Raw genomic sequence first — 23230 nt, 5'->3', positions numbered from 1 at the left:
TGAGACACACTGACTTGTACTTTTCATGCTAAGCTTCCTTTCTTTTCCCTTTAGAAATAGCTGCTCTGCGGGGAATTCTAAGGAAGGATAGAAAACACTGATGGGGAGCAAATCTGTACCTCCCAAATCGTGCATGATTTCCTTGCTATGTGACCCACAGCTACAATTCCAAGTCATTCAGACTGTGTGGTACAAAATTTTACCACATGGGAATTAGTCTTTCTCTTGAATGAGCACAAACCTCTCTCTCTCTCTCTCTTTTGTGTGATTTTTTTTCCCCTCATATTTCCATACAGTTTTTGGATTATTGGATACATGAGAATAATTCTTTTCCTTGAAATACAATTAAAAGCTTCATTAATTAAACTACACTTTTTAACAAACTAGGAATTTAAGCAGTAATGATTTTATAGGTTGATATGATTATCTCCCACTCACATTTATGTTTATTTGCTTTTTTGTAAGTTAAAATCTGGGCAACTACTCATTTATCATGACTCAGTGGTTTCCAGAGAAGTCTATGGAAGTACAGATTTATGATATTCCCGGTCAGACTCTGAGAGAGGTTAAACCATGGAGGAAAATAAAATTACCAGTAATTAAATTTACAGGCAGGTTTGCCATCTCAAGCAAATTTATTGCTTCAGAGTGAAAGATAGTTTAGACACTTTCACATAAAGCAAATCCATTTTTACATGATATAGGTATTATACATTGCTGTTTCAATTTATATAATTAAAATGATATCATTACACTCTGAGGTTAATGGGATACTCAACTGGAAACCATACGTTGTGTGCAATAAAAAAAGCAGCATTACAACATTGGCTCTTTGTTACGAGCTGATGCAGTATTTCGGCACCTTTCCATTTCATTTTGTCTTTTAAAAATCTTTACGAGTTGGAAAACAAAGATAGGCTGATTTTAAAAAGCATATTCTTGGAAGTTGCCTTTATTTTATTTTTAGAAACAAAAAGAAGAGTCTTACCTTTTTTCTGGAGAAGATCCCATAGACGGCTTCAAGTGAGTCCCATACAATTACTTCAGGAAGTACATAATATAGCATTGTTTCAAATTGAAATTCACTCTGATCTTTTTAATTTAATTTTTTTTCTTCAATTGTAGCTTACAGTTTTCCTACCTAAGTTGCAGTATAAGTAAGTTATCTATGTGACTAAAACATATCTATATATTTGCATATGAGGATATTTGTATATAGCTAGTCTCTCTCACCCCTTTTCCTGTCCCCTCTTCCCTCTGTCTTTATCTTCTTCAATTTCGCTCTCTTTTTCTCTATCAATCACACATGAACATTTAGGATGTACACAAACATCTATGTGTGCCTGTGTGATATACATATATGCAGTATGAAGAAAAAATAAGATTTATTTTTGCATGCAGAACTGGGGTACAGGCCAGAAGTGCAGGGGCAGTGAGAGGATTCACCGGAGATAGAGTTGGGAGCAGAACAGGCTGACTGATGAAGTCCACTGCTGAGGGGAGCAGCGGGCGGATCAGCAGAGGTCTGTGGGGCCATATGGGATCGAACTCATGCTGAAGGGGCTTTAGCTTCTTAGTGCTGTGCTTTAAACTGCTGTGCCACCAGGGAGGGCCCACAGTATGAAAAATTTTAACTACCACTTTGTATAAACATAATTGGAGAGAAAGCAGTGATTAGAAATTATATCATTCCCAAATTTGAAAACTGCCTTATCCCAAGTTCAAAATATGTAAGAGCTGTTTATATAGTCTATACTTATTTTTCTTTCTGAGCATTATCACAAGACTTTGACCTTCATTATAAAACTGTGTAAATACACGGAAGTCTAATCTGGGGAAGAACACTAGAATTGGAAGTACAGAGAGGCACTTTAACCAAACAAGGTCTTCAGACAGAGGTTGGAATCTGAAAGGATCAAATGGTCTAAAGCAGTAGCCACTCTCTGCTGACCTCAAATTGTTGGGCTTCTGTCAAACTAAGAAATGTAAAAGAAGGCCAGAACATCCAGGAAGGACCCAAAGATTAGACCATCTTGGTCTCCCACACAGGTAGTTAATGACTTTGAAACTGCTTTACAAAGTCCACTGCATCCAAGGATAGATCTAAGGATAGATCAATAAAATGTAGTATATTTATTCACTGGAACATTCTTTGGTAATGGAAAAATTAAGTGATACAATGTGGGAGGGAGGTAAATGGATGTTAATGATAGAAGGCCTTTTTTAGGGGGTTAATGAAACTGTTCTGAAATTAGATTATGGTATTTGTTGCACAATCCCATAAACAAGCGAGAGCCATTGAGTTGCACAGTTTAAATTGGTAAGTCTACTGGTGTAAACATTATGTTTTGGTAAGCTGTTAAAATGCACTTTAGAAATCTGCTCTTTTGGGCCATAATTTATCAAGATTTGATATTTGCCACTTATCTTTATGCACGCTTCCATAGAAGTGTTTTCTAGGGAGTATTCCATTAAAAACTTTCATAATTATTAAAAATAACTTTTTAGCTATTTAACTAAACTCTAACTTCGGTTATAACTTTTTAGTTACTGACTTTCATTATTAGAAATCTGTAAATTCTGGAAGACATCCTGAGAGTTGGCTCTCTTTACAGGCAGTGAGTTTGTCTAAGCTAAGAATTGAAGCTACAGTGGCACCAACTTTTCATTGACAAATGGACATTTCAGAACCACTGGAGAGGAGTAACAGGAGGAACCGTAACAAAATGAAGTGAAGTGCTCTAGTGGTGCACAAGATTCTTGAAACCTTTGTTTACTCTTACTTAATTACTTGACCGCTATTTAATTACTTGATCATCTAATTTCTTACTGTGGGTGAGATGAGCAGAACTCCACAGTCATCTCATTCAAGTGTAGGGGGATCCGCACACAGCTCTTTCTCTTCCCTTCTAATTGTTAAATGGAGCCAAATTCTACTTTGTGTTCACCCTCAGTGATGTTACCCTTATGTCCCTCTGCCTTGTGTCTTCTGTGCTGGTATCTTTTCAGGAAGCGACTCCCAGTCTTGACATCCCTGACCCTTTGCCAAAGACCAACTCCATACCATCTCCCTCCTGTGTCTCACTATTTGATTTATACTGGCATGACAACATGGGTTTGTGTTTGCTCTTTATTCTTATATGTAGTCCTGATCTTCCTTACTGTATTATAATTGTTTTGACAAAAAAAAATAGCAAAATTACATTTTTTGATATGCCTCAATGCATAGCACAGTTATTGACATGAAGGCTTGGGATTGTGTTCAGCAAATGACTGTTTTCTAGTTAGCATTCATGTTTTATTGACTAATCTTGGAACTCAAATATATATCTGAAAGAATTAGAGTTTTTAGGTCCATCAGCTGAGATGGACTTCAGACTAAATAAATTATTTTTGTGATTATCTCCCCTTTAAAATCTGTAGTACCTAACCTAACAAATTGTTGTACCTTGTTATAAAGGTAGTTGGATCACAAATATCTTTGACACCATATCTTTGGAAGCCAGGGAATAAGTATATCGTAGTCTTATTAATTTACTAGAGTAGATGACATTTCATATAGACTAAGAAAGACGCTGCATGCCTATTCAATGAGGAATGTGCCTGAAAACCTAAATGTCAATAAGTATAGTGCTAATTTGCTAATCATGATGGACATTTTTACTGATGTTATAGTGGCCACAGCCAGGCACTATATAAAGCGCTAGGGACAAATTATGAATTATTCAGTACCAGATTCTCCGCTCTGTGGTGTGGATGTGTCGTAAAGTAAGAAACAAATTACAACCCAATAGGTCAGCTGAATATAACACTGCAGGAACAGGGGGAAGGCAGCATACTCCAGGATTAGGGCATTTCAGAAAGAAGAGTACTTAAACTCTGCTCTGAAGGATGGACAAACAAGTGAAGGACAACATGTAACTATTCCAGGCAGGGCTGTGAGCATGTACAAAGGCTTGAGAAGGAAAAACTCATGTCTATGTGTGTCAATCACATGTACTGCATACATGTGATGTATGTATATATTATATGCACCTTGTGTGTGCACGCATACCTATATGTAACATGACTCCATTCATAAACTAAGAAACTGACACAGTTGCTTTTGTAAATTTCCAATTATCTATCATTCCCAATACTGCAGTATAACAAAAGAAAGTATTTCCTCCTTTACTGTTTTAAGAATTTGCATATTTTCCTACTGTGATTTCTACCAGTTCAAAAGTATAATTCACCATACCTTTCTGTTTTCTTTCTGAATCTGAGCTTCTTGAGAGCATACACACTCTATTTTTTTCTTTTATTTCTAAGAACTACAATGTGTATAGCACTGCCCTAAATAAATAACTCTTAAAAAATAAAGTTATTGGCCCTCCCTGGTGGCGCAGCGGGTTAAAGCACAGCACTGAGAATCTAAAGCCGCTTCCACATGAGTTCGATTCCCGCCTGCCCCGGAGGTGACCACATGGTGTGGCAGACCTCTCCTGACCCGCCCGCTGCTCCCCTCAGCAGTGTACTTCGTCGATCTGCCTGTTCTGCTCCCCACTCTGTCTCTGGTGAATCCTCTCACCCTCTGCATCTCTGGCCTGTACCCCAGTTCTGTATGAATAAATAAATAAATCTTTAAAAAAAATAAAGTTATTTATTTAAAAAAAATCATCCATACAAAAACTGGGTATAGGTCAGAGGTACAGGTGGTGAAAGGGTCCACCAGAGACAGAGTGGGGAGCAGAACAGGCAGATGGATGAAGGGAGCAGCTGGCAAGACAGGAGAGGTCTGCTGCACCATGTGGGTCAGCTCCCTGGCTGGGAATTGAACTCTTGCTGCAGTGGCTGCAGATTGCTTCAAGTGCTGAGACTTAACCCACTGAGTCTTAACCCCTTTGCCACCAGGGAGGTCCTGAGTAAGTGACCCTTGACTTGTCCTGAGATGAATTGGGCGGCTGTGCAGGAAGGGTAGTGTGTGAGCGCCCTGGTCTGCTAACCTGGCTGGGCACTTCCCACTTCCCATCCCGAGGAACAAGCAGCTGGCCCTGTCCTCCCAGACTGCCTGCCCCCAGCAGCACTTGGTAGTTTTCCTAGAGTTTGGAATAATAAAATATGATTCAAAGAATCCCAGCAACTCGAGCAGGTTCACCTCGCGGCCGGTTAACGGTCTGGATCCAGCCACGCCTGCTGGCCAGACCCACATGCAAGCCTGTCCCTGTCTGCCACCTGCCAGATCCCTCTTTGGATTCTGGCATCCAGTTTCATGCATTGGATGTTCACAGAACATCAGTTCATGAGGGTGACAGTTTGAAATCTGTCCTTGCTGGCCTTCTGTAAGAGGCTTATACAGATGGTGCAAGGTTTATTCTCAACATGGCCCAAAGAAGAAGCTAGCTTGGGTTTCTCTCTGACTTCTTTGTTGAGCTCGAGTTTCGTATCATCAGTAAATCGTTGCCGCTCCCCTCCCCTGAGTTGCCTTGAACCCCAAAGTATCCAAAAGTCCCCACAGCAGTTCTGAGTCTTTCCTGACGTGTTGTGTGTTTCTAGCACTAGATTTTACTACTCATCAGGATTCCGCCCACCGTCTTACACTTAGCAGCTCTCCTTAGCTACACACCTCCAGCAAATTGCCAGACTTTGTAAGCATCCTCTGTCTAAATTCTTTTTCTTTCCTTACCTCATGTAGATTCCATATGAATCTTTGCCTTCTGATAGCCTGTGATATGCCAGGAATTCTACAGAAACGACATGACTAAAACCCTTGCCTTTATCTGTCACATTGTCTAGCTAGAGAGGAAGTTATCGAAGAAAAGAATTCAGCTAAAATTTCTCAAGTGTTATAATAAAAATGTGCATTTCCCTTTCAGAAAACAGAAGCCAGAGCATTGATGCCATAATAATCAATTCATTTTAGACTTGTGATTTCCTTATAATTACATCAAAATTATATTTAGATTTTATTATGTCAGTGCTAATTTGTATTAGTGATAACATTATTGATATGAGTGATAATATTATGACACAAGCTCACCCTCAGAGCTGTTTACACTAGTTCATTTTACCAGCGACCAAACAGGGCCAGAGGCTACGTGTCCTGCATGATGACGTCACAAGTAGCATCACAACTAATAAGTTACAGAGATTCTAGACTAAGACTCGGGGAACTGGAGAAAAACTATATTCAACAAGACTTTATATGTTCTGAGCCTCGAACAATGTTTAAGTCCCCTTCTCATGGTGACAGAGACTAGTTGCTCAAACAAAAAAAAGAGGGTACAAAACCTAAGTGACTTGGGAAGGTGATTTTAGAAAGGACAAGAGAACAGCATGGGACTCCTGAAGGAACCGAGGTGGAGAGGCCCAGCCAGTGTCAGGGAGGTTCCCTGGGGTGACAGGCTTTCAAGAAACTCCAAGAAGTTCACTGTGGTGGGAGGAGGGTGCAATGGGATGGTAGGAGGAGATGGGGTCAACCGGAGAAGGAGAGCAGCCTGCCTGTTTCTGGGGCAGGGGGCTTGAAGCCCATTGCGATGCTTTGTGATTCCCTAGAGAGAAGGCATGAGGTCAAGAGTTCTCATCAGCGATGTGGGAGGAGATCTGTCTCTAGGCAGGCAAGGGGAGAAGCAGAGCATGGCGGTCGGAGGAAAGCCAAGGCAGGAGGGGTCGGGAGGACCGGGGAGCAGGGAGGTCATGTTTGGAAGGTCTTTTCAAGAGAGAGCCTAGAGGATTTGCTGGTGGGCTGGATGTGGGCTGTGGATGCATATGAGGTGGCAATGAAGATCCCACAGGTTGGGGCTGAACAACTGTCAGGATGGTCTTTCCTTGAGATGAGAGGAGTCTGGGAGAAACTGGTTTGGCGCAATTTCAATTTGGAAAATATCAATGTGGTGCCAGAGTAGAGGAATCATAAATCAAGACTGAGATCAGCTTGCAGGCTCAGCCAGGTGTGAATCAATGACGGGTGATGTAACAGTGGCCCTGGCAGTGACGCATGGGAGCAGGGGCTAGATTAGGGCATTAGGGTGAATGAAGCACAAGAGCAAGAGCTTGAAATGGGTGATTCGAGAGTTTCCAGACTGATGACCCTGAGGACCGTGCCTCAGACCTGGCTCTCCGGTTTCTGTCATTGCAGCTGGGTAAATAGCAAGATAAGCCTTTCCTACTTAAATCACCCCGTGCTGACCACATTCATGGCTTCCCCATCAAGGTTAACGTCAGGACAGGATAGTCTTTCCAGTTCTGCTCACACTGTCTCCTCCCCAAAATGAATGAAGTAGGTAGATCGTCAGTGACTTCAGTGGGAATTTTCAGATGATCATGCCTGAGCTTTTGCAATAGCCTGTTAAAGGTTCCCGGCCCTCCCTGGTGGCGCAGCGGGTTATAGCACAGCACTAAGAAGTTAAAGCCACTTCAGCATGAGTTCGATCCCCACCTGCCCCGGAGGTGACCCACATGGCGCGGCAGACCTCTCCTGACCCACCCGCTGCTCCTCTCAGCAGTGCTCTTCATCGCTCTGCCTGTTCTGCTCCCCACTCTGTCTCTGGTGAATCCTCTCACCGCCCTTGCACCTTTGGCCTGTACCCCAGTTCTGTATGCATAAATAAATACATCTTTTAATTTTTTTTTAAAAAAAGAGCATTTCCCCCAATTCTATGCAGTGCAGTTGACATGTAACACTGTGTCTGTTTAAAGTGAACAGCATAACGTTTTGAGATGTGTATCTATTAAAAATGATGACGACAGTGGTTGCAGTTAACATCCATCATCTCTCAGAGTTACAGCTGTTACTCTTATGATAAGAACTTTTAAGGTTCCCTTTCTTAACAACTTTTAGAAGCATGGCATGGTGTCATTAGCTTATTAATTGTGTAACTGGAAGCTTGTAACTTTTAACCACTGTCCCCATTTTCCCCAAGCACCACACCTCCTCTGGCACCTACAAATCTGTTCTCATTTTCTATGATTTTATTTGAGATTACACCTATAAGTGAGCTCACACAGTATTGCCTTAACCTTTCTCTGTCTGACTTACTACTCTTAATATAATGCTCTCAAGGTCATTGTTGTTATTCAGGTTCCCCTTCCCGTTAATGACTCAATACTATTTCATTAAATATAAATATTTTACTGTAATAATAAATAATATGCATTACCATAGATATAATTTCATTACATATAAAGACAATATCACACACATTGGTGTACGTGAACGTTTATGCCACATTTTCCTTATGTGTTCAGCCACCAGTGGACCCCTGGGTTGTTTCCATCCGTATTGTAGATTATTGTAGGTAACAGTAACAGATGACTGTAATGCGTCAGAGATCGTGGTGAGGAAATTCCTTGGACAGAGTGACTTCCTTGCCTTTCTGGGATTGCTGGGTCATGGGGTAGTTCTATTTTGGCTCTTTTGAAAAACCACCATACTGTTTTCCATAGAAACTATGCCAATTTGCTTTCCCACCAACAGTGTGCAAACAGACTTCCCTGCCCCCGATACCCTTGCCAGAATTTGCTACATCATAAAATAGTTGACGATCGAGCCTTGGGTTTATTTGGGGGCTCTCTGTTTTGTTCCATTGATGGGTGTTTCCTTGTATGCCAATCTCATAGTCTTGATTACTATAGTGATATAATTTGAATTCAGGAAATGTGTTGTCTCCAGCTCTGTTCTTATGTTTTTAAGATTTCTCTCGCTTTTCTAGATGTGTCATGTTCCATATAAGTTTTAGAATTGTTTTTCCTGTGGAAAACTGCCATTGGAATTTGATAGGGATTGCACGGAATCTGTAGATGATTTTTAGTAGTGTAGACAATCAAATGATGTTAATTCTACTGTACCGTGAGGATGGAATAACTTCCCACTTATTTGCGTCCAAAAAAATTCACAAAACTGATCTAGTTGCCCATCTTGTTTTACCTCTCCAGTTGCTGATCTGTTTCCCCAGACACCTTTTGTATTTTATTATTCCCCTACTCCTACCAGTTTTGTGGTTTTAAGCTCTCACCAAGATGACAACCCCCATAACTTATATTGAACGCCTTATATTTGGACTTGGGCCCAACTCTCAACTTTATTACTTAGTTTTCTCCCATTAGAGTTGCTTAGTGCACTGGAGGCTCACCACTTTGCCAGGGTGCCACCCAGCGCCACATCCCTGCCCATTGCTCGAGCCTGCTTAAAATTCAATTTTCAGATTAATCTTCCTAAAAATCAACCTCCATCAAGCCATTTTCCTACTCCACACACACTTTTACAGTCATTGCTTGCACTGATGTAATTACAAACTTCCCTTGGCAGCTCTGTCGCACTAACTCAGTAGTTCTAACTCATTTTTCTCCTTCCATACAGTTCACAGAACAATGCATTCCCACCCCATCAGTGATTTCTCACATTGCCTACCAAGGAATAGAGTGGGAACCTTCTGGGGGCACCTCGTAGGCTCAAAGTAGAATAATGAGAACCCCCACTGTCTTGTTTATTGTAACTGTTAATCATTAAAAATATGCACATTGTGACTATTGCTAAATGTACTGTGAAGGAGGCTCTGTTACTGCTACATTTCACAGGTCCATACACTGCAGCACAGAAAGTGTAAGCGGTCTTCCCCGGGTCACGTGGTTGATAAGTTGCAGGGCTAGGATTCAGCCTGGGAAATCAGGGTCTCCTGTCTACCCACTTAACTCTCTGACGTGCTGTGTCTCTCCCCTTGGCTTCCCGCCGCCCACCACCTGCCACCTCCCTCTTCTCCAGCACTAGCTGCTGAGAATTACTGAGTCCAATCGTATTTTCATCAATTCCAAAAAGATCCCACTTTATAAAGTAGCCTAATCAGTCAAGCCTCCAAGGACTGTTAGTTTTCTTATCTCCTCCATCACCCTTCTCAGATTATCACTCCTATTTTATTGTCATATATTACTTTGGCTGCCATCAAACTGATGTATGTCACATTTCTCTAACTAGATTGAAAAATTTCCAAGACTGAACTTACAATCAATACTGCAAATTGCTCTTCTGATTTCCTAATTTTGGAAACCATCCCTCTAATCTAAATTGAAGTGAACTTTTCTCTCTTCTTTTCCCCATGCCTAACCCATAGCCACATATGGTCACTTTTGGTTCCTCTTGCATCCCTGACAGCCCTCCTAATTTTCTGCAGTTTTTCTATGTGAACAGTAGAGACTCTGCGTCCATTCTCTTGCCCAGGGGAAGCAAGCAATGATTTGTTAGCTGTTATGTTGCTCAAGCTCATCACTTGCCTTTCCCCAACTGTTATAAAAGTCTTGACTCTGGGCTTCCAACCTTAGGCCTTGACTCCATTTTAAACCATCACCAGCTATCCAAGGGCTTCTGTCCTGCTGTATCCACCATTGTCTGCTGAAAGGAACTCGCTCCCCAGATTGGTACCAGAATGTCTACCATTGGCCTGTTCTGTACCCTTATCACCACTGCACTATATATGCCATACCCCTCGGCAAACCAGACCAAAGCTGAGCCCATCGATAGCTCTGTGCCTGGCCATTTCATGTGTTTCTCAAGAAATGCCACTTCTCACCCAGCCTTCTACATTATGCCACATTTACATCACCTTTTTTCTTACGGTTTTCTTACACTTTTTGGATCCCACTAATTTGTTACCTCATTTGGTTTCTTATTTGACTAGTTGTCCCATCTTCCTTATTGGATTTGAAAATTCCTGAAACAAGAAAATGGACCTCACGTCATTCAGTAATTCTTGCAATGTCAACCAGTGTTTTTCATTTAGTAGATGAAATAATTATGTGCTGGATTAATATAACTGCTAATCTCCTCTAGATTATGTGTAGAAATTATGAGTCATTGCTCTAATATACTCTAATCCATCAAAAAAAGTAAGTGCTTGAGTTAACAGAAAGCCTTTTTTTTTTTTAGGTTCATTTTATTTATTTATACATACAGAACTGGAGTATAGTCCAGAGGTGCAGGGGGTGAGAGGATTCACCAGAGACAGAGTGGGGAACAGAGCAGGCAAATCTACTGAAATACACTACTGAGGGGAGCAGCGGGTGAGACAAGAGAGGTCTGCTGTGCCACGTGAGTCAGCTTCCTCGTGGGGATTGAACTCATGCTGCAGTGGCTGCAGATAGCTTCATTGTGCTGCGACTTAACCCCTTGCACCCTCAGAAAGGCTGCTTCTAGGTTCTGTGCCACAAGAAGACCTGATTCAGAGTGTTTAAGTAGCCTCTGGTTTCAGAAATCTCCAAGTCTTTATGCAACATGTATCTGCACCTTCATTGTAACAAACAAAACTTACACTGCCCTTCACTTCTCCAAAGACATCTCCCCACCTGTAAAACAAAGATGATAGTACAGCAAGACCTCACTTAACATCACTGATAGGTTCTTGGAAACCACAACTTTCAGACAAACAACATAAAAGGAATCAGATCCCTACAATAATATTGAATGGTCTACACTGGCCAGTATTGTTTTTGTCTCATCAATATTAAAACGGAATGATTTTGAGCAATGTGGTGTTGCTTACGGACTTGTTCACATTTTACAAGTTGCTTATGAGGACTAAAGGAAATTTAGATCAAGTTTGGTAATATTTCTGAAATTCTAACTGTTGCGTGCAGAGTAAAACTGTGCTCAGTCCCTTCCTCCTGTCAGGTGAAGGGTGGTAGCTACAGTTGCCCACTCGTGTGGTTTGAACCCAGGAACAGACACCCCGTAGTGCAGTCTGTGAGGGAGTGTGCAGGGGAGGAGACACACATCAGACACCGGCCTTACGGATGTGAGGAGGTTCTGAGACTAACATATTTGTCTCTTTTGTGAAAAGAAAAGATTGGAAGTATAAAGAAGGATAAAGCCCATTTGTTTCTAAAAGTCTGCCTGAGGTGACCAGAAACACTAAAATCTACGCCAGAATGGGGTTCTGTGTTTTATGCTCTTTGGTGATGTCTCCGTGACCACCTACAGGCCCCCTCCACGCCCCCTGGAGAACAAATTTGGTCAAAATCTCCTCAAATGAGCCCCAAGGAGACCGTGAGTGGTGGTGGGCAGCGGCAGGTTCTGAAACTAATAGCTGCCGCTTTTATTCGCCTCCACAGTCTCTAACCCGTCTTTGTGTTAGAAGAAGTGGCAAAAATCAGACGGTGAGAACACATGGACTTGACCAGCCTAACAGGGGAAATATTGCTCCCTCCAGGAGTGTGACAGATTCAAATTTGTTTGAATTCAGTCTTTTTGCACTTTCCGTTTTTTCACTGCGTTCTCATTTTTCTTTCTCTGGGTCTCTTGTTTAAATTTCTCCTTTCTTGGCAACCCTTTCAATACTGCTTCTAACTGCGGGGCTTTTAAATGTATATTGTTAATTAATGAGGGAAGGAGGTCAGTCTGAATCAATGACAAGAAGGAGGAATAAGCAATTTTTAAGGAAATGAAATTTTATGGCTCTTAGGGATGTACCGAAACTCCCGAGAAAGCATCGGTGCTGTCTCACTTGGGAAATGGACAGTGGCTCTCTCTCCTGCAGAACCACATACTGCACATTTGCCATTTGAAATAAAATGTCTGTTTTTGCTGCTTCCTTTTTCCTTTTTACTTACTGATTTTTGCCAAGACCCTTACTCTTTCAATAATACTTCCTTCTTTACAAATTGCTTGCAAACATTTTCGTTTGTTTATTTGCACCTGACACATACTGCGATATCAACGCAAACCTCAGTTGTTCAAGAATGGGTGCTAATGGGGTCAGGACCACACACTAAATCTCGCTACCTGCCAGTTATGGCTGTGGTGTGGCTACACGCGTGTGAGCAGCAGGCTCTGGCCAGAAGCAGCACTGGGGGCGAGGATGCGGGCGCATCTGTCCAGCAAGCCTCCCCGCACTTAGGAACTGCCTGGGTCGTCTCCAGCCGTGTGTGCCCGTGGTCAGTAGAATGGTTCGTCTTTCTTTGTGAGCATCCGCTCCCTTAGAAGCTTAGAGATAATTTTAGCACAATCATTGCTCTAATCATTTATTTACTTGATGACAAATTCCTGCTATGTGAGAATATTACTTAAATTACGTGAACATTTTCTTTTCCGAGACCTTTTTTTGCATGTATGTTTATATCCTCCTTGTGAAAGCTGACGACACTGTGAGCGCAGAGAATATGCTTCCAAACGCTGAAGGAAAAATAACGGGCCGGCTCATGAGTGATTTTAACAAAGCTCGTGCCAACTCAAAGAGAGCTTTTTTTCTGGATTAAAAAGTTTTTCTCAATTATGTTAAAATGAAAATATAGTCTCTGTTTATGGTTACGGTAGAATTATTTGAAGTTAATTTTAATTAACCTGAAGTTAATTTTTCATAGAGGGACTGTTGGTTCTAATGTGGGGTCAGTGTTGCCATGTAGCAGCTTCAAGATTATTTAAAATATTATTAAATCAATCACACTGGCCAGGTTTTATCCATTTTTACTCATTGTTCTCTAGGACATTAAAATGGGCAGCTTTCTTATATACTTCATAAGTGATCTCACAGATGTTGGAGAAAAATCAGGCACTGAAACTGTAGAACCCCTTAAAGTTGAGTTATGAACAACTTACTGTTTGTTTTAAGGAAACATGGAATTGAATCAATTCTTTCAGAGACCCATTTTTTATAATTTATTATGAAATTAAAGATCTGGAAAAGTTATTCAAGAAAGTTTTTAGTCCAATCATTTAATTGATATTTGAAATAAAATTATTTATATTAGAAATATTATCTAATGCTACAGATTTGATTATGATCCTTCTAGTATTCTTTTAGCTGTTTTTTAGAAGTGTGCTACCCCTTCTCAAATATATCGATGAAATAATTTTGTATAGTAAATGGCATCATCTTTTTCTTTTCTTTAATTTGCAGTGATCTCAGTGAAAACCAAATACAGGCGGTTCCAAGGAAGGCTTTCCGGGGGGCTGTTGACATTAAAAACCTGTAAGTATGTTTATTTGATTTAAAATGGTTTTAGAAGGAATTCATATTCAAAGTAAATTTATATTAAACAAAGTGTCACAAAATTTTGAAAGCCTAGATATCTTTATACTCGGTTAGGAGAGCTTATTAACAATAAGTTTAAGTTGCTAACCAAGCTACCTAAAGAGTTTCTCATTTAGAAGATGTTTTGGAACTGGGTTGTTATCAAATGCATTCTTCAAACATTGAGATTAATTTTGGGAAATCTAAGGAAACGATTTCATTAGACGACATTTACAATGCTTTTTCTTCCTTTTAACTGCCACCTTGCTTTAATAACTCCTCCATTGTTATCAGTGTTTGTTGGAAATGCAGAATATAAACTTTTCTTCTGGAAAAAAGGAGATAGCACTTTCTTGTTTAAGATACCTGTAGCCCAAAGCCACCACTTTTTTAAAATAGGTTTTAAACCATCGTTTTAATCAAGAACCAAATATGTGAGATTAAAAAAAAAAAACAACAACATTTGTGTATAGGTAGTTTTTCTTACATTTCTCTCCTTTTACCTTTGTGGAAAATGAAATGTTTCGCCTTTTTTTTTTTTTTATAAAGAAAGAGAAGGGGTTAAATAATACTGTATTTCCGTATCATCCCTTGATAAATTTGTAAACTGATATCTTTTATAGATTGTGTAAGTTTTAGGTGCTCATAGCTCTGAAGGTATATATGAGTTTTAAGATGTCAGTGGCAATCCTAATATTTTAATGTACATGCTTTTAAATTTTAAAATACGATATTAGCTTTTAAGAATACTGGGTTTTGATTGTGAGTATAGGGGCATAGAATATTTCCCTTACTTTTACATTAGCTGGAACGTGAGTACAATGCCCTGTTTGCTGAGATTAACCATCAGGAATTCAATATTTCTTAGCACGTCATAAGCCAGGCAGGCACATTTTTAAGAATTAACTGATATTCCGAATTCTCCATGGTGAGAACGACATTACTTTCTCCAGTAGTGAAAGTGACACAGATGTTTTCCATCGTCAATGAAGATGGTGGCACATGAGACAACAGCTTCTGTTTCTCCATCTTCTTAATACAAATGGCTTTGTTGTAAATGTGTACTTTGTGAATGTACAAGTAAGGGCAGAAAAAAGACACTTTATGTGACGCTCTCACCTTCTGGTTCGAAGTGTTTACAGCACTCACATGTTATAAAAGGGTTGCATTCGTTTTTGTTTTATCTTCTCTAGCTAATGAGGGCATGGTGCAGTCCAGGGCAGATTCCTGGATGTGGAGGGTGTTCGAAACTGCTTGTCTGCCTGGCATGTGGACAGAACAATGATGATTCTGTATTTATGGCATCTGTCTGGGGACCTCATGTCCCCTCTATGTCATGTCACTGTCAAATGTCAAAGACAGTGCTGGCTCAAGCTGACCCCCCTCTGGGAATGTCATTTGCAACCTTAAGATAGCATTCTCTCTAAATCCCCAAACAGGTGGCTTTCAGTCTTCTCAGTGGAAGTATTTGCGGAATCCAAGTCCATATGCACTCATATTTAAGTACACTTTTGGGGTAGATAGCAGGGCACGGTAGAATTCTTTTCCTCTTCAAATATGCCTTTAAAAATGGTTTTAAAACTTGAGTGATAAAAGGAAAAGTGAAATACTAGCCTGCATGCAAAGTTGACTTAGCAGAATTTTAGAAAATCACTTTCCCCCACATGTATCATTTTCTCCCTCAAATATAAAGATATTTCCTATGTATATTGTGATCCAAGTTTAGGACTAGAATCTCAGAATATTTGGTTATGGATTTGTAGAGATAACAAATTTGTAAAGTCACTGAGCCCAATTTAATAATTGTTTATAATTGTAGTTATTAGGGAGGAAGATCTGTGAAAGACCTTTTAAAATACCAAAATGTGATGAAATGAAGTGTACAGTTCCACAGGGTAAAAAATCACTAATTAATGCTGTAAGGCACAGAAAGGCAAGGAGAAAAAAAAAGTAAATCATTAATTCATCAGAGCACTGGATAAGACCTATCTAAGCTTTGATGGGTCGGTTCAACATAGCACTAAAAAAAAAAAGAAAATATATCTGAAAGTACTGAATGAATAAATGTAGGACAGTGATTTATAAACAAGCTGTTAAGTGTTATAAGTGCTAAGAAAATGAAAGAAAAAAATATATATGGCCTTATCAGAGAATGCTGTAAAAATGAGTTTCTGAAAAACTAAGTAAAGGAATCTTCGAGGAGATTGGTTCATATTGTTTATTGACAGTACGTGACAGAGGAGGGTGGATTTAAAAGTTAACACTTTTTAGGAGGCCTCATTTTAGCATTTGGATTGTGTTGGAGCATTAAAACTAAAGTGTAATTTTGGGGGAGGTAAAGAAATTGAATGGGACCCGCTGTTTTAGGAGAAGCATTACTATCTGGATTGCAGCAGTCAAATATGGCGATCCACATTTTGCACAAACTAAATTTAGTGGCATCCAACTTGGGAGCTTTATGTTCCTAGGGAAGAAAAGGGCTAGTTAAGAGACATAGGATGTTGGATATTGATGGTCAAAAAGAACATTCATTCCCTCTGTTTTCTCTGCCTTTCCTGCCAAAAACCATGAGAGCAACATTGAACTATCCTGGTGTCAATATAGCTCTATTTAATTAATGATTATAGTTGCAATTTTATAGAATTCTACAGTTGCAATGCATTTGTCCATAATTGAATCTAATTCAAACTACGTGGTTTAAGAGTTCATTTTCCTGAGACTTGGGTGGAGTTTGCTTTTATCCTTGAAAGTTTAGAAATAGACAAGTAAAATATAGTTAGAGGTGAGGGTAGATTTTAATTCCTAGTGTTATCAAAACAGTAACCATCACTCATCATGTAATAACTCAATAAATTACATCCATAAATACAGACATTAATATGTTTAATATTCAGCATACTTTGTCCTATGTGCGCTGAAAGTGAATTGACAATTTGGGATGTCCTGCTTGTTAGGAGAGTTACTGTTCTGAGTCATTCAGAGAGGAAAATTGGAAAGGGGTGGGGAGGGGCTTTCCAGAACGAATATGGACTTCAGGTTCATCCCGCAGTATTTTATTCAGCACAGTCAGCAGGGCCAGTTGGGTGCAGTGTGACAATGTGACTGTTTTTTCTGTATTCCGATCTCTTCAAAGCAAATTCCAGTTATCAGAAGGCTGTCACTGGAAGCACTTGCTTTAATCATGTGGATTGACTGAATAGGCTCAAGGCGGCCTCCTGACAATAAGAAATTGATGCTGTAGAAATTTTGCAAATTAGCAGATCTTACTCCCCTTCCTCCAGGCAAGCCACACTCAGACTGTTCTAGACAGATGGACATTTGTCTTGCATTTAATCATCTCCAGGGAGGACTTCCCATAACTTTTTTTGCTTATCTCTATTAATTTCTTAACTGAGCTAAAGCCCTTCATATTTTATTACCAAAACCAGCTGCAACTTAAACTGCTTTATTTTCCTGACATTGTAGATGGTGAGATCTGAGAATAACAAGCATGTGTTAAGATATCAGACTAAATGATAGTGTTTGTAATAGTCAGTGGCAACAGTTTTTCATAAGATTCACATCTGTGTTTTTATAATCCCCAATCAAGGATGAATTAAAGTATTGATACCATGTCATTAGTAACCATCGCCTCACCACCATGATAATGAGTGTTTGCAGGGCTTTTCATATAAACCTTGACTATATGTTTAGTATTTTTAACAATGGTGCAGTGAAGCTTTGGCTGCTTCTGGTGAAGTCATGAGCAGAGACCGACTGTCTTGTATGCAAATATCTACATAGTGTTTCCACTTAATTAAATAATACAGGAGAATTTCCCAATTAAATCTTGCTTTGTTGTTGAAAGTTGCAAGCTTATTCTCTAAGCATGTAGTTTATGAGTATAAAATTTTAAAATCTTTTATTTTAATGGGAACACTTTCTTATAGTTATCCTGATCTAAGCAAAACAAATGCACATGTTTATGAACTTTAAATTATCATGTTGTGCATTTTTCCATCTCATTTGCAATCCCCTTGGACTTCCCATCACCAGATCACCCATGTGCATCACCATAGTCCAGTGCATTTCCCTCCACCCACTGTTTTTGATCCCACCCCCCACACACACACAAAACTGATGTATTTGACAAATAGAGTCCTTTGTGAAATTAATATGGCTTCTTTAAATAAATTCCATCAAGCTTTATTTTAGGTATACTGTATTAAAATAAACCAAACCTGACTTTTTTCTTCTTTATATTCCAGTATATACTCAAAATTTCCTTTTAAAACTATTTATTTATTTATAAGTAGAAGCCCTGGGGTATAGGTCAGAGGTGTGGGGGGTGAGAGGATTCACCAGAGACAGAGTGGAGAGCAGAACAGGTGGTTCTAATGAAATCCACTGCTGAGGGAAGCAGTGGCAAGACAGGAGAGGTCTGCTATGCCTCGCCGGGAATCAAACTCAGGCCATAGGAGTGATACTGAGACTTAATATCTACTCCATATTTGTTTGCATTGTCTCATTTCCATTAACTTTACATTTCTTATGAGTCTTATCCCCCTTTTCCAGGAAAATTGCCTCTTGGTAAAAATTAGATTAGGGTAAATATATTTGTCCTTTTTTACAAATACATTAACTTATATACTAGGGCTTAATTGACAATTTATCTAGCTTGGTTCTCTTTGAGTAAGTCATGGTGTCATTTGGGAAACAATTCTGCATGATTATGACTTTCTAAGAAACAGATCATCCAATTTGAGGTGCAACAATTATTGACAACAGAAATATTTTACAAGGAAAGGAGTGTTGATCATTATATGTTGCTACACAGTTACTTTTATTATTTAAAACTTTTTTTTTTCTGAACCTCTGTCACCTTTAACTCATTTTTTTGATGGATTGATAAAAATTTAGAAGGAAAATTCGCAATTCTATATGAGACCCCAAAATAAGTATGTGTTTTCTTTTTCATCCTTCCTCCAGTTTTAAATATCTTTCTGCAGATACCCTTTTTCATCTGCATAGTTCGTAATGAGAAGGGGCCAGTGTTGTTCCCATAATTTGGAATCAATATGTAACAAATTAAAGATTACATTACCTATTTCACCATGCAGTTGCAAAGCTTAGCTCAACCTTGTCATATAAGGTACATCATGATTATAAAATGTCTCCTGTAATCGGGTCATTTTATGTTTTTAGTTTATTACATTTTGTATTTACACACTTAGATCCACTGATATAAAAGTGGTATTGTAACTTTTAGTGCCATCCGCTCCTCCCTAGAGTGTTTTTTCTATAAATATGAGCCAGAAATGACTTTGAAGGGGAGGTGGAGTCAACTGCCAACGGGCTTGCTATCCTGAATGTCAGATTAAATGCCCTGCATCTTCAGTGGGGCACGGAACTCTGTGAACAAACCTGTAGTGTTGGCTTTTCATTTTGATTGATCATCAGTGACGCTGGGTTTCATATATCCAGTGTGATGCTTGTTGGCAGGAGGGACATTCATCCATCCTATGGGTACTTAACTATCTAGACTCAGAAGATGACCACTGTAGGTACCCAGGGAACTGTCCCTGGTCCTTAATTTGCCTGGTTCCCAGTGTGAAAAATCTCCTGTCACAGTCAAGTTTGCTATCAATAATCTCTTTAACTTTGCACTTTTACTTGTAACTCGGGTACCTTAATTTTTCTTCAATGATGGCACCTGTGGTGTAAAAATGAATTTATATATGCATCTCCATAGACATGCCCCAAACAAAGTCAGACAAACAAAACATAAGATTTGATCAATTAATTGGAAATTCAGTTCATACAGATATAAAATAAGAATTGGGCTGAATTTATGCCTGCCATGTTGTCCTTGAGATAGAACATATCTGTGGATTTCTTGTTTTTCCATTGCTGGACACATTTTGCTACCTCTGAAAAGTCACAAGGGCCTGCTATTATTAATTGTTCTCCAGTGTATATTCTCATTAAGTAATTTCAACATTGCAGCCTGATTTGTTTTCACAAACCTCTGTTTCTTATCCCATCACTATTGGTTAAAAAGAAAATAGTATAGACACTGTGACAAAACCCTGGGGATATAACAGAATATTGTCATAGTTTTCAAGATCTATGGGGAGGGAGTTAGGTCTTTCCTTATGAGAACAGCGACTTTTATTGAATGGCATAACATCTCGTCTCTTTAGGCATTCTGGTGAGTCTTGAAATTCTTACTTCAGTCCAATCTTCAATCCCCTCTCCCATTGAATCTGCTCTTTGCTCAAGGCAGAATGGCCTCTGTCTTGCAAACATTTACTGTGAACTTTGTGTGATTTTGATCACAACTCTTCAATTGAACCTCCTCTTTCTATAGGGAATGATCTTTTTTATTACCAGTCTCAGTGCATTTTACCCATTTCCTTTTTTTTATTTTTTTTTAAAGATAAGGTGTTTTCCTCACACAAAACTACTTCAACCTACGGTGGTTTCTCCCTTCACTAAAATTCTATAACTCTTTTCATCTACTGGCTGGCTTCACCTTTAAGCCTAACCATCAGTGATTTTAACAGCAATTCCCTTTGAAAAATGAACAATTCCTGAATCTGTTTCCCTAGCAGTTTGGGTATTGTTTGCAGACTTCAGCAATACATAGATTCAAATCAGGGTTCACCAATATCCACAACTTTGAAGAAGTCATTGAACTTCTGTGAGCCTCATTGCCTCATCTGTAAAATCCATGATGATAATATGTATCTGCTGAAGTTATTATGAGGAATAATGAGACGACCTGCGAAGTGCCCCTGCCATTTACTCTGTGTTCAGTAAAAACTAGCGATTATTAGTGTCAGTTTCAGTTCCAACCACCTCTGGAGAGCCTACAAGAGTTGTCAGGACATGAAGGTCAACTAAGCTACCTTCCCCGCAATTTCTGCTATCATCTCTCTTAGAACAACCTTTCTTTTCCTCCTGACAAATTAGCAAGTGGCAATATCTTTATGCCATAAATCATCCCAGTTTAAAAAAAAAAAAACTCAGCTATTTTGATTTTGGTGAGAAAAACAAAACATAACTGGAAACATTGCACTAGGTTAAATTCCCAAATAATTTTAATTCTTTTGGATTCCTTAGTATAGTCTCTACCTTGGTTTTCTCTACCAATTACCAACTTAACACTGACCGTTGGCTGCTGAAAATCCTGGGACATCCATTTATATGGATTTTCCGCTAGTGTTCTTACTCTGCTATAATAGCATAGGTCTCACTCTATGGTCTTGCACAGTCATGGTCAGCATAAGACACGTGCATTCGGCACTACCGGAACTTGAATTGATGTACACACACAGAAAGAAATGGCACAGAACATACCTGTGTTCTTTGCCACATCTTTTCTTGTTCTGCCCTCCAAGTAGCAAAATTTTATTCCCACACATTAATCCTTATCAACTGAAGTGTTTTGTGTCAACTAAAGTTTTGGAGCTTGTCCTATTACAATAGCATTAGGAATGTGAACTGAACTTCTGTTTCTGGCACCTTAAAAGAAAACAGGAACCCTAGACCACAACCAGGCTAATTTTGCTGAGACGTGAAGAACCTTGGCCTGGCTTAGAAATCACTAAAGCTCTTTTATGTTCAGTATTATTTCAGACTTAAATATATTTATGGTCTTCTAATTCTTACCAAAAGAAAATCAATTAGTAATAAGATCTTATTACTCACATGCTGCATTAAAAATATGAATTGTCTATGGGTAAGGACAGAGCCAACTAAAGTTAATGCAGGAAGGTGAATTTTATGTATGGGCCGAAACACAATACGGTCTCCAAACTGTGAAAAATGAAAACAGGAAATCCCAGAAAAAAAACTTAAAAGGAAAGGAGAGCATTTTCTCCACGATATGGCAGAAGAACTTTGTAAACAAATGCTCAGGCTTCTTTGTCAGTTACTACCCTATTTTTAAAATTTATATTTAGCAGCATTACATCTATTCTCTCATATCTAGACTTAATCAAGAACTAAAATGAGATTAAATTATTTTCAGTGTAAAGAAAACAGTCTTTAGAAATATGACTGTGAGGTACAGCGTAACACCCCTCCCTGATAGGGGTTCTGTGGTAGCACTCAGTGCCCATGACTACATTTACCAGTACAAGTAAAAATGAAAATTGGTCTAGAGCAACCGAAGAGGAGGAGTTACCCTGAAAAGAGAACTAACTGTAAAGTGTGATTGCCGACAGCCAGCTAGAAGGTCCTCTCTTTTTCTCCTTTAACAATTAACACATTCATTTTCCTAAAATTGAAGATACAGCCTTGCTTTAAAATACAGCCTTGCAAACTGGGGCAGTGAAGGAAGCTTTAGAAGGAGAGGCCATTTGGAATATGAACAGAATCAAGGCGGGTGGGAGCTAAGAATTGGGGAGGAAAAGTCACGAAGTCTGTGCCAGGATCCCTGGGCTGGATGCTGAAGGGAGCTGCGTGGATACTTACTGCACATTCTTTCTCTCCGGGAAGTGGAGAAATGCTGTTTTGCTCCCCGGTTGAAAGTATGCTTGGACCAGAAAGGGATCCTAAAACTTTATTGCCCCTCGTGCCCTTAATATTCCAAAATCTACCACCCACCCACCCTAGTATTGGTAATATCACTCTTTGAAGTCACGAAAAACATCTCTCTTACCCATCCCTTAATTCAGAATAATTTTGTGACCCAATTGTAGCAAGCTTCTCCAAGGTCAGCCTGTTCACTAAATGCCTGGCTGAGGACAGACCCTTTCCTGTTTACAGAAAGAAATGCCCAAGGGTTGAAGCTAGTGAAGAAGGAAGCAGCAGAATGAGAGAAACAGGGTGCATAAAAACTGTCCAGAATCCCTGAAATAAATTGTGCTTGCGCCTAGGTTTGACACTGTTTACCTTGAGTCATGTACAGACAAATGGCAGTTTGTGTGGGAGGTTTTCTCCTGCACGCATCACTTTCCATAAACATTCCAGTGACTATAACAAAAGCCACCAGTTGATGAAAAAATAATCCCCTTGTTTGATTTGAATTGTCCTTCCCTGTGGGTAACTTTTGCACCCAGAACCTTCTGAGAGGGCAGGTGCACTGAGATATGAAAGCGTTTTAAAAACTGTTAAGGAAAACTTCAATTATGTGCGAGTCAAGCATTCTTACTGTTGTGGCGCTAATCAGGTTTTAGGATTCTGTTAGTGAAATAAGCCAGAAAGAAAAAGAAAAATACCGGATGGTTTCACTCATGGCAGGAGCGTAAGGCATCAGGGGTAAAAAA

At 39.4% G+C, this 23230-nt stretch overlaps 1 protein-coding gene across 5 annotated transcripts in view; it reads left to right on the top strand.

The window, feature by feature from the left end:
• Positions 1–23230, top strand: part of SLIT2 (slit homolog 2 (Drosophila)) — a 289330-nt gene that overhangs the window by 149119 nt on the left and 116981 nt on the right. For all 5 annotated transcript variants that reach the window (XM_004681383.2, XM_004681382.2, XM_012724161.1 and 2 more), the window contains one exon: positions 13863–13934. In XM_004681383.2, coding sequence (XP_004681440.1) covers positions 13863–13934 — 72 coding nt within the window. The remainder of the gene's footprint in view (positions 1–13862; positions 13935–23230) is intronic.

Source organism: Condylura cristata, unplaced genomic scaffold (genome assembly GCF_000260355.1).
Source record: "Condylura cristata isolate star-nosed mole 26May11 unplaced genomic scaffold, ConCri1.0 scaffold00012, whole genome shotgun sequence".
Classification (NCBI taxonomy): Eukaryota; Metazoa; Chordata; class Mammalia; order Eulipotyphla; family Talpidae; genus Condylura; species Condylura cristata.
This window is presented reverse-complemented; position numbering and strand designations above follow the sequence as displayed.